Source organism: Astatotilapia calliptera, chromosome 12 (genome assembly GCF_964374335.1).
Source record: "Astatotilapia calliptera chromosome 12, fAstCal68.1, whole genome shotgun sequence".
NCBI classification, from domain to species: Eukaryota; Metazoa; Chordata; class Actinopteri; order Cichliformes; family Cichlidae; genus Astatotilapia; species Astatotilapia calliptera.
This window is the reverse complement of record NC_137433.1, coordinates 38,096,102-38,108,983: the sequence shown is the minus strand read 5'-3', so window position 1 is coordinate 38,108,983 and position 12,882 is coordinate 38,096,102. Positions and strand designations below refer to the sequence as shown.

Sequence of the window (12,882 nt, the reverse complement as noted above, 5' to 3'; positions counted from 1 at the left end):
CACTTTTCTGGTCGCTGCACCTCATAAGAAGAATTGTATTGAATTTTAAATTGTGTTTTTGAGTCAATATTTTTAACTCGTGACTGGAGAGAGAAAAACGGGAGGCCTGCAGAATGATGCTTCTGTACTTCCAGCTCTCTCCCCCGCATTGTTTCCTCCCACTGGATCCCAGGCCTTCTGGGGAAAAAAACCAAAAAGCAGGGTGTGGAGGGACAGGGACCTTACAGCCTCCAGCCTGGCACCAGTGCATATCTTATCAGCCAGCCTCTGCTTGGGCTCAGCAGCAGACCTGTCCGTGTGCACACGTCTTCTCTGGGCAGGTCCAACAGTTATCAGCACTCCTTATTGCCAGGACCCATGAGCCAGGACCAGCAGAGTAAGCAGGTACCGGATTGCAGCGGACCGATGTCCCCCAAAGTCAAGAAATCCCCCAGGATGCCCAAGTGCTCCCGCTGTAGAAATCACGGATACGTGTCTCCACTGAAGGGACACAAGCGCTTTTGCAACTGGAGGGACTGCCAGTGTCCCAAATGCAAACTGATCGCGGAAAGACAGAGAGTCATGGCGGCCCAGGTAACTCAGTTTAGGCGCCCGTTAGCGCGGCTAGCTGCAGCTGAGAACAAAACTGCTTTTTAACACCAAGCCAAAGGTTTTGTGACCACACACAGCCACACAGGCTGTTTGGGACTTTCTATTTATGTCTGTGGACTTTTAAACCCTGTTTGCTGCGGGTGAGTCTGTTCATTAGTAATAACCACCCAGAAAGCAGCTAGCCAAGTTCGTACAGAGCTAACAGTTAGCTGCCTCACGGAGCTAAAGTTCAGGGTTAAAATGTTCCAGCAGCTGCTCACATTTATAAGATACTTACAAAAAGCAAAATGAATTCATTTGTAACTTTGTAATTTAAAGTGACAATTTAAGAGTTTGTAAAATAACATTTTAAATGTATTAAGTTACTAAAAATAACCACATGTTTTTTTTCCTTTCAAAGAATATTTTTGTTGGTTCTTCCAGTATTTCCCCCACATTGATATCTACTGTTTTTTCTTTGAGCTTCTTTAAATCCATGTTGTTGATTCTGCTCTCATTTTTAATGATCTATCCTGTAAAGAACGCTTTAATAACTGAAGTTTATTGTCTTTTTTAAATAGACTGTATTTAATCCTAATGAAAACCCTTTTTTTTTTTAGCAGGAAACGCAGCAAAATTTAGAAATCAGTGGCTTTTAAAGTCAGTAGTGCTGGATAATTTCCTCATTTTCTAAAGAACAGATGAATAAGTTGGTCTAGCGTGGTCAGGTGTGTGAAAACTGATTTGGAAAACTGTTTAAAAAAGTTATTTGGAATTTCTGCTTGAAAGTGACTCTTACAGAGAACTGATACTAACAAAATGAGCAGATAAAGAATTAAAATGTCTTTTTAACTGGGTAAAACATCATGTTTTACTCGTGACCCTGAGATACATCGATGCACAGAGCTGTCAGTTTACAGAAAGCTGAGCTGATCACCTGATTGATTACACCAATCATTGATTGATTGTTTGTTAATTTATTTCAAACATGTAAACAATATACAGGTACATTTAGAAAAGAAAATAAGAGAGAGAAAAAAATACTATACAAAAATCAATACATTTCAATATTGCTACCATTCTGATTCATTTACACGTTGAAAGGGAAGAAGTACACACTTATTTGATCCCACCCCTTTGCCATAAATTATCATTCAATATTTAGTCAGCTTCCTTACTGATATAATTTGTAATAAAAATGGTGAACAGATTTCTAATATACTATATCCTGTACATCTTTTAATAGAGACATTCACATAATTTCAAGATCATATTTTTATAACTCTTTTTGAACTGTTTTGTGTTTGGACGTTGCTGTAATTCCATATTCAGACTGTTCCACAGTTTCACTCCATGAACAGAAACACAAAAGCCTTTTCTTGTAGTACGGACCTTCCCTGTTTTGAAGTTACAAAAACCCCTTAAATTATAACTTGCTTCTTTTAAAACAAACATACTCTGAATATTACCTGGCAGTTCTTTATTTTATGCTTTGAATAAAATTTGTGCTGTTTGGAATTTTACTAGATCGTCAATTTTCAATATTTCCTACTGCAAAAACAGTGAGTTTGTATGTTCCTGTAACCTGCAGTGTGGATGATTCCGACTGCTTTTTTTGAAGAGTAAAAAGTGACTGTAATGTTTTATAGCTGTTGCCCCAGACCTCTGCACAATAGCTTAAGTATGGTGAAACCAGTGAACAGTAGAGAATATGAAGTGATGTTCTGTCGAATACCTGCTTTGCCTTGTTTAGTACTGCAATGCTTCGTGATACTTTGGCATGAATATATCTTACGTGAGCTCTCAGTTAAGTTTTTCATCTGTTATTACCCCCAGAAATGTATTTTCACTGACTCTTTCAATATCAACACCATTTATTTGAATCTCAGCATTTGTATTTAAACGACTATTTCCAAATAACATAAGTTTAGATTTATTTAAATTTAATGATAATTTGTTTTTATCAAGCCAGAACTTGACTTTACTTATTTCATATCCTCCAATAAATTCTGCAGATCATCACCAGAGCAAAAAATGTTTGTATCGTCAGCAAAGAGAACCATTTTTAATGCTTTGGACACTTTACAGATGTCGTTAATGATGTTGAATTTTGGGGGGTACACCACAAGCAATGTGCATACATAAGGAGCAACCACCATTTAATTTCACAAACTGCTTCCTCTCACTAAAGCGACCCCTCTGACACCATAACGTTCCAGTTTTCTTATTAATCTATCCTGATCTATAGAGTCAAATGCTTTTGTCAAGTCTCTGAATAACCCAGCCACATATTGCTTTTTGTCTATGGAATTTGAGATGTATTCTATTGAATCTGATAGTGCCAATGATGGTGATCTGCTTGATCTGAATCCGTACTGACTCTCGGTGAGTCGTTTATCTATAAATTTTTCAGTCGGTTGTTAAACAGTTTTTCAAGAATTATAAACAACAAAGAGCTGCTGGTTTCATCTCGCTCAGCAGCCAGGAGCGTGTTGTCAATAACATCTTGTTTTATGGCGATATCAACAGTTTATCTGCACACAAACAATCTTATTATTGTCTAATCAGGTGTAATTACAATTTTCAGACGAGCCTCTGTTTAAATCTGTTCTGGGAAGTCAGCAGATAAGGGCAATGTTTGTTTCATGCTCTCGGTTCCTTATCAAACCTCTCCTCCCTTCCAGGTTGCCCTGAGGAGGCAGCAGGCCCAAGAAGAAGAGCTTGGGATGTGTAGTCCAGTGTCTCTGTCCGGTTCTGAGATGATGGTCAAGAATGAAGTTGGAGCAGACTGCCTGTTCTCTGTGGAGGGACGGTCCCCGACACCTACCAGCCACCCCACCTCTGCTGTCACAGGTAACCTCGTGTTACATGGACCTCGTCAGATTTTGTTGTGTTATGAACCTTATTATTAGAGATCTCCAGTGTTTTTAGTTATTAAACAAAAACAAAAACAAAAACAATGCTATTAACGTGTCAAGTGTCTGAAAAAATTCCAGTTAATTCTCTCAAAGACACCTTTTCACCTGTGAGGTCTGGACACAGGTCAGTGTTACTGCCTGCACTTCAGCTGCTGGTCTGAGAGGCATCCACCTGCCTGCACTTCCTCCTTCTCTGTTGTGTGCCTGTCTAGATAAACCAGTTACCCCTCAGTGAATTAATGTTGTTGCTTTTTTAAAATGTTAATTGGTGTTATTGCTAATCCAAGGCTGAACAACATCCTGTGGACTGAACACGTTTCTAGACGAGAACAAGAGACTCCGTGATAACAAAGGACACTAGAAACTTGAAAATATGTCCTTGAGTTTTTCTTCCAGGTTGTGTGGAAGCTGACACAGAAGAGTGTTTCGCTGATAACGCTTAAATGTGATTTTGGGTCAAGGCTGCTCTTATCTTGCACTTTGTATGTTTGTATGTGTGTTCCTTTTATTTTGAGGGAACGGGGGGGTAGAGATGAAGATTGAGGTATAAAAAGGAGTGGAGCACTGTGTGGAGCTGCTGATGGCAGGAGTTGGGACAGTAAATGTGATCATGTTTGGCTCCAGTGGTGCACAGTGTCTTCCCTGTGCAAAGATCAGGGTCTGCCTGGGAAGAATGTGTCCTTGCTGATAAGAAACGTACAAGCGAGAGTGAGTAATGATGACTTAATGGTCATCTTCATCCTGAAAAATGACAATTTTATGTTTGACACCAAGTACAGCTGTCACCTGAAGATGGAGCTGTTGGGCAGCATGTTTCAAAATGAACTCTTTCTGTCTCCTTTAATGATCTGAACAAGTGTAACTTAAATACTGAGAGAAGTTAATTGTTACATTTTAGCATCAGTAAAATGTGAGACGGGCTTAATGAGACTTGTTTCCTTGTTAAAATTGCAACAAAACACAAACACGAGCGTTTGAAAACATCCTGAACATCATATGTTAAATTACCTGACAGTGCTGAAACAACCAGCCACAGACTTCACTCTTCATCCTCTCGGTCTCATCGTGTTTTGTTTGTTTTTGTGTCCAGGGACCCGCTCAGCATCGTCCCCCAGCCCATCAGCCGCTGCCAGGGCTCATACCGAGGGACCGTCTGACCTCCTGCTGGAAACCCCCTATTACAATTTCTACCAGCCTTCGCGCTACCCCACCTACTATGGAAACCTTTACAACTACCCGCAGTACCAGGTGAGCCACAGCAGCGACAGTCAGTGTGATCAGGAGCTAATGAAGGCGTGAGCGTTGGTCCCGCTTGTTGGATACGTTGATTTGACAGGAATTTTAAACAGCTGGGTGAGCTCGGCAGGACAAATCTGTCCGTGTGCGTCAAGCTACAATTCATAATCGTATTACTTTAACCCAGTTACATCAAACGTGACCCGCTACAGGGGATTAACTGCTGTGGCTTCAAATATAAAAGAACCGCTTTTGTGTTGGAATGTTCTTCATGTTTAGGAACAGGTCTGCACATAGTTTATTGTTCGCGTAGCAGCAAAGCCTGTAAAGCAGCATGTGAGAAATTCATGTCACAGAAACGGGAGGTAAGCGGCTTTACGGCGCTTCAGTCGGGAAAGGCTTCGCTTTCACGCCAACTTATCACGAGAGTGTCGTGTTTCTCTCAGACAATCACTGGTGTTAAACCAGTGTTAAACTGGTGTTAAATGATCCTCATTTTAAATGAGTGTTGGTTAGATTGGCACTGATTTGTTATATATGTACACAGTCACAGCCCAAAAATACTTGTAACTCACAGTTTTGATTATGTTAAACTGATACTTTAATGTCTAAATTCCAGCCTCTTGTTGGGTTTGTGGCTATAAAGAGATCTCACAGGTCTGCTTCACTAAGTCAGTGTGCAGGCTACACTGCTTTTATTTGCCAGTTACTTTGGACTACATAAACAGGAAAGCCTAAATCTGAAGTTGCTTTGCATTTAATCCTCTGGGGTGTCTTCACTCTGTCAGTAGGTCTGCAGCTTCTCAGTCCTCCAGGTCATGGCAGTTTTAAGTGCTTGAACTGAAAACAGCTGGAGTATTTTGATCATTAGGATGTTTCACCCGTCATCCGAGAGGCATCTTCAGTGCTCAAAACTCAGGTAGTTTTTCCCCAATGCAGAGGCCAAAAGGTCGATTCTGTTCATCTTCACGTTTACATCATCATCATCATCCAGGTGACTTCTTCAGTCTCAGCTGACTGCAGGTTTCAACCTTATAAACGTACATTTGCATAATGACTGAAACCAGCCCACTGAAGGAACAATGGGCTGGGAGATCAGTTCATTGATCATTAATATGCAAATCATCATGAACATTGATCAACAACTAGGGCTGAACGATATATCGCATTTGCGATAATATCGCGACATGATCAAGTGCAATTTTCTAACCGCAAAGGCTGCGATTATACTGCGATTATATTATACAATTCATGGGCTGCATCCTCCTGAGGCCGCATTTGTAGACCGATTACGTCACAGCGACGTGCCGAAGGCTGTCCAAATTACTACCATATCCCAGAATTCATAGCGCGGCCCAGCCAAACTCCAGTTTCCAGCAATGGCGGCCGCTACTAAGTTTTAAAATTACTCATACTAATCTTTCTGGGTCACAAAATAAACTTTTAACATATTTTCAGGCGAGAAAGTAGCTGTGTAAACATCAAATATCTGCTCGGTTTATCAAGATATCCCATATTTGCAAAAGTGCTTCGACGTTTTCAGAGGCGTCTGCTACCCACCAGCTCGACAGCTAGCCGGGAGCTCGAGGGTTACTGATGCGGCCGAGAACGGCACAACTCCCGGCACATCATTTTCAGATCACCGCGGAGTTTCGCTGCTCGGGTTAAACGTAATATATAAGTCACTTAGACAACCTAAAAATGTTATTGTTGGGCTTTTTTCAGTGTTTTGTTTGTTCGTGAGTAAATCGGTTTGGCTGAGATTAAAGTTATTAGATTAGATAAAATAAAACTTTATTAATCCCCCGGGTGGGTTCCTCCTTGGTTTTCACACAGCTGACTAAACGTCAAACAGAAAACTTATTAAACAGAAGTATGAGACAGTCGAGAATTTACACCAGTGTCTGGTTATATTTTAGATAGCAAGAAGCAGACGGCCGAGTTTATTAAACTCCACCGAGACAGCGGTGACGCTAATCAGAACTAGACCGTCCAATTTCACGCCTTTAAATTTTAAAGGCGTGTTTGTGTGTGTGTTTATACAATTGCTATTATGTTTGCACTTTATGTGTAATGTTACTGACTGCAGAGATCAGTAAGATGTGTGTATTTTTTATTTATTAGTTTTATTTATTTAATATTATTTTTTAATTGAATGACTGTCTAGTAGTTCACAGATGTCGAAAAACTGAGTGTGGTAAAGCCACTGATTTTGTTTATGTATATTTCTGCAATCTGCACATTGTACTGACTTTCATTTTAATGTTTACACCAGGGTTCCTTGTCAGCACTTTATGCTCAGATGTTTGTAAGCTAAAAATAAACTATTGTGTATGTTCAAATATACTGTTGTGATTGAAGAAGTTAAATAAAAATGTCAGTCATCAATTCATGCATCACCTCATGTCATCATAACAGAGGTCTGTCTTCCAGGAAAGAACAGTTTAAAATTAATGTAATATAGTATTGGCCATACTATATGATGTATTGCTTGTCTTTGTTTAATAATACAGAAGACAAAGACCTTAAAAAATAATCGCATATCGCATCGCAATCGCAATATTGGGGCAAAAAATCGCAATTAGATTATTTTCCATAATCGTTCAGCCCTATCAACAACCACTGATCAAGTCAGCTCAGACTGAAGAAGTCACTTGGATGATGATGAAACAGATGAACAGAATCAACCTTTTGGGATTTACTTACCTGGATGTTTGAGCCTGAGCATCAAGACACCTAAATGCAGAGGTGTCAGACATAAGGCCCGGGGCCCAGAATCAGGCCACCGCTGACTCCAGTCTGACCCAATGGATTTTTTACAGCGCTTCTTATTAATAAAGACCTCCCCCATGACAGGGCTGTATGACCAAAATCTCATATCCCGATATAAGACATCTATCGTCCGATAACGATATAAATCACGAAAATGTAACATTTTCTGTAAATTCTGTGAATCTCGGGCAGCTCGACTTGTATGAAGTGTTTCCAGCTGCGCGTCGTGTAGCTGGAGTCGAGTGTTTTAACTGATGCATGAAACGATGCATTTTTAGACATAAGTTGTAACGGCCGCCGTTTTCTTTGTATTTATTACACGGCGTGCTGCGGGGAAAAGCCTGTTCTAAGGTTTGCGTCTAAGGTTTATTTTTTAGCACCTGGCGGCTCTTTTTTGCTTCTCATCCGTAAACACTCTGCATCTTTCACGTGATTCAGCTTATTTTGAAAAGTCTCAACAGGATCTTGAGCTTTATTCTGAAAGGTTTATGTGGAAAATAAACAAGCGGACACGCGATGGTTTTATTGTCGTTGTTGCTAACGACAACGCATAAAAACAGGTGCTTGTCCGTCTGTAGTGGTTATATTAAATATAAGAGAAAGAGAGAACTTTAATAAATTAATATAGACACTACAGTGACCATCAAAACAATGAAAACAGTTTATTTTGCGACACCACGAAACAAACGATAGCGTAAAATGAAACGATAGACGTTTTTATATCGTTATATCGAACAGCCCTACCCCATGATCATTTATACTACACCACAGTAACTCGGTTAAACATACGTTTACGTGACAGAAAAGTTTAGTTTTTTCAGTGTTTAATATGAAAATGTTTCTTTTTTAATTCACAAGAATTAATTTCTTACAGTTTAAGCCCAAAGAGTCGTGTTGATTATACCGTCATGTATCTGAGATGAGCTAAAGTTGAACTTTCTCACTTTGGGGTTTCTGAGGGTGCAGTTAGACTTCTTTACACTGACAGAACGCAGAGTTTCACTGGTCCCGCCCCCTGAAGCTCAGAGTGGGCCTACCATATAAAATGAGTTTGACGTGCTTGCCTTAGTGGTCACTTTATAGTATGTTACAGTCCTGCAAACCCAGAGGATAAAGATGTGTCCAGTTTCTGACTCCAGGTCCGCTGCCTCGCTCTTACTGCGCTCAAGTACAGACCTCTGTTTAAATCACTGAAATGAATTTGGGGCTGATTATACTGGATGTTTACTGCTCAGTCAAAAGAAAAGCGATGAAAATCAATCCAGTGTTAAATCATCTTTAAGGATACTTTAGTGAACTAAAGGTGTCTAAAAACAGAAACCAGCTGTGAAAAATAAAAATCAACTCTAGACTTTGGATGGCTGCAAATTAACTGCATTCACAAAGTGTTTGTATCCAGATAACTGCTCTGAACTTATGTATAGAATAGAATAGAATAATCCTTTAATTGTCCCGCAGGGGGAAATTTGGTTCTAAAGGCAGCAAAAAAACACCTATACAAGCAGAAGAGGACACAGGACGGAGACACACAAAATTGTTACATATTTCCATCATGGACAATCGTTACCAAAACAGTTCTGTGCTGTTATTAAAATTAAAGTACAGATAAATGGCAAACCCAGCTGTAGTGTGCAAACAGAGCAGGATATGAAAGTTTAAATAGTTAAGAATATTTAGAATAATTAGAAAAGTGCAGATTGTGTGTCGTACCTGTGCATTAAAAAGTAGACGTGTAACTTCCAATAAGTTAGTGTATATAAACTGAGGAAAGTAGTTGTAACCAGAGGTGGGACCAAGTCATTGTTTTGCAAGTCTCAAGTAAGTCTCAAGTCTTTATCCTCAAGTCTCAAGTCAAGTCTCAAGTAATGTCAGGCAAGTCAGAGTCGAGTCTCAAGTCACAAGTCTGAAACTTTGAATTTCAAGTCCTTTCGAGTCTTTAAAAAAAACAAACGAAAAAATAATGTTGCAGTTATGCTAAATGTAAATATTAGACCATGTAATTTTAAAATCTGTGTTTTTCTCAACACATACAAAATAGTGAACTTAGAAAATATACACAAATTGTGAAATTGCACCTCTTTAAAATGCAGCTCAATTAAACCTAGCTCCAAGAATAATTTTCACCGACAGTTCTGAGATAAGCTGCATGTTATTCTTGGATGCGGTTGTAGGACCGGCTTTAAAATCGCATGACAAAAATATCATACACATTAAAAAAAACTGTATCACCAACGTAGCCTGGAAAACATTTGCTAGTTAGATGAAGTCAGCTATCTCATCTTAGCATATTTATATGCATATTTATAATCATACGGTTCTTGGAGTGAGTGCATACACTCATGAAGTTTAGTAACTTCAGGTCACTGCAACAAGCCCAGGTACAGTTTACCGACGGATGGGTGCAGGACCTTGAAATGCACCGTGTAGAAAGTAAAGACCATCGTACACATCATAAGTTTACCAGTCTCACAAATCGTCATCATAAATACACATTCGTTAACCGTTTATTAATAGGACCTTTGAGCTCAACGGTAATTAATTAGTAGTGGAAATAATTTCTGGTAGCATCACAGAAATGTAGCAGTGACAATAATACTGTATGCTGTAATCGTACTGGACAATTAGTGATACAAAACAACTGTTTTATCCTGTGAATAAAAGTATGTGTTTTTGTCAGTGTACCATAATAACAGAGGCGAAACGCAATATTGTGTCAGGACAATTTACTATTTATGCACAATAAATAAAGGAGCATAGCGCGACAATTTCTGTTCAGCGCCAGACTTGCTTGTAACCTATATCACCAATTATGTTAAGAAAAATGACGCATTAACTACAACAGCAGACTGACCTTTGTGTAAATGCTTGGAGCAGACTAACCTGTGAGCTGGAGTGTTCTGGGACGTTATATTTGATCTTTGAATGGCTGCAATCCAGTCGCCTCTTTGTCACTTCGGAAACATGGCTCGAACAATTTCTCTTCAACGACGTAATCCGATAACAACCGATCTCTTTACCCGTCGGCTTCCCGTGGCTGTCATGTGACCGGCTATTGCAGTTAATAATACAACAGCTTCTTGACATTTTTGTGTTTCTTTTTATCGCTGTGTAACTGATTTTAATTGAAAGCCTGCGTGCGCTAGTACCGCTTGCCACGAGTTCCCAGAATCCTTTGCGGTTCTACCCGTGAATGACGTCACATTTTCAATCTCTATATAATATGCATGTTAAATTTTATATTTGGGGTAAAATATCAAGTCTTTTCAAGTAAACGGGTTCAAGTCCAATTCAAGTCCCAAGTCATTGGTGTAAAAGTCCAAGTCAAGTCACAAGTCTTAGAACATTTTTTCAAGTCAAGTCTAAAGTCATAAAATTAATGACTCGAGTCTGACTCGAGTCCAAGTCATGTGACTCGAGTCCACACCTCTGGTTGTAACAGTAGTAGTTGTTCGGTTGATTAGTGGAAATTTACTCCACGACTAAAAACATTGAACCCAACACTGAAACTAACAAAGCTGAACCCAAAGCTCTTAACGAGTAAACCAAAACAAGCAAACCTGCTGTGGAAAGTGAAGAAAAGTGAACAGATTTCAGAACAAAATAGAAATAAAAGCTCTGATGTTGCTGTATGTTTGCTTATTGTAATCACATTACATTTGAAAACAGCCCCAGCTGATTTCTAACAGAAGCCGCCTGATGAACGATGTCTGTCAGAACAGTTTAAAGGACTAAATGAGGGACAGTGTTCATGTATGAGACTGATGAGGAACTTGAACGTGTCCTGATGGAGAAGGTTCGACGTCTGTGTTCAGGAAATGTAACCGAGCTCCGTCAGTGATGCATCAGCGTGTCCTGTACTCATATAACCGTATACGTGGTTACACCCAGGTCACAACTCAATTGAAAAAAGTCAGCGCTGATGGTAAAAGAGAGAGCAGGGCACACACACACACACACACACACACACACACACACACACACACACACACACACACACACACACACACACACACTAAGCTTATGCATGGAGCAGATTAGATCTATAACTCTCCTGCGTTTGTGTTTTTATGAAGAACATTTGTACCCCTCTCTCCGCCCCCTCCTTCTCTCTCAGTTGCCCCAGTAGCAACGTCTACTTTTGGGGTCACTGCCTCCGCGATCCTGCCCGCGCACAGCAGAGCCTGAATTGCAAAGGTTAATGGTATTGTCTGTCGGCAGAGGAACACACCGCTATGCCTCAGCGCCCGAGGGAGAAAGCCAGCACATTAATGCTAATCAGTTAGCGCTCTTTAGCATAATTTGGCCATCCGCTTTTGTGATTTATGATATTTTCAGTGAAGTTGTCAGGTTGAGAGGGCTACGTGCTGTGGTTATTCAATATCAGAGGCGGATTTTTTTTGTATTTGTACGAGGAGCTGATTTAATGAAGATGAGTTTTAGAGCAGCAAACACTCAATAAATAATATCTGTAAGTAGAAAGGTGGGATGAAATAGTTCATTGCCTGATTTTAACATTTGGTTAAAGAGAAAGAAAGAAGGAAACCGTTGTGTGTCTCCTTTACCCGTCCTAAACCTCCAGTTCAGTGAGCTGCATTCAGATTTTAGTATCCCAAACTGAAGCGAGTCCTTGAGTTGCTCACTTTAGATTTTGTCTCCATATTTGATGCTAAGCAGTTATCGCTGTCCTGTTTCTGCACGATGCAGAGAGCACGCCTGAGTCAATGCAAGCCCAACAGCCTTTAACTTTTCATTCGTTGGGGTTTTTCTCAAGGTGTCCCTTTATAAATACAACATCTCATTGTGAGTGCATAAATGACACTATGCACATCTATAAATCTGTTGATGCTGACAGAGGTGATGGCAAAGGCGAATCATCATTAACTGTGGATGGATCTACTATGAAACTTCCAGAACTAAGAAATAAATGGTTTTCTTCACTGTGAGGCAGGAAACTCCTGACAAAGTGTGTAACAGGAGAAAAATCTGTACAGTTCACCTTGTTGCTGTAGTCGTGGGCTCACGGTCAGAATAATCTTGGTGGCTCATATACATTTTTTAATTTAAACACTGGTTTTCAGCCATGCATCCATATTCTGCTGCTGATCTGAGAGGCAGCAGTCTAAGCAGGGACCTCCTCGAGCTCTGAGGTGTCACCAAGCTGGCTGAGAAACATAATCTGACCAGTGTGCCCGAGGTCTTCCTGTGCTCTCCTACTGGTAGGACTATGATTCCTACGATGCCCAAACCACCTCATCTGGTGTCCTTATAGAAGAGTAGCAGCTTTACTCGGAGTCCCTCTCAGGTGACGAACTACAACTACTGCTGGATGGAACAGGGTTCACTCTTAAATGAGCTGTGGGCCCCTGCTGGCAGTGTCGTCTCATTG

The 12,882-nt window shown here is 40.1% G+C and overlaps 1 protein-coding gene across 2 annotated transcripts in view; it reads left to right on the top strand.

Moving 5' to 3' along the window:
* Window positions 1-164: 164 nt before the first annotated feature.
* The window catches only part of dmrt1 (doublesex and mab-3 related transcription factor 1), a 36,105-nt gene continuing 23,387 nt past the window's right edge, over window positions 165-12,882 (top strand). Inside the window, exons 1-3 of one of the 2 annotated variants that reach the window (XM_026187525.2) lie at window positions 165-573; window positions 3,255-3,423; window positions 4,579-4,736. In XM_026187525.2, coding sequence (XP_026043310.2) covers window positions 358-573; window positions 3,255-3,423; window positions 4,579-4,736 — 543 coding nt within the window. In that variant the 5' untranslated portion in view covers window positions 165-357. The remainder of the gene's footprint in view (window positions 574-3,254; window positions 3,424-4,578; window positions 4,737-12,882) is intronic. The other variant, XM_026187523.2, reaches the window with a different exon arrangement.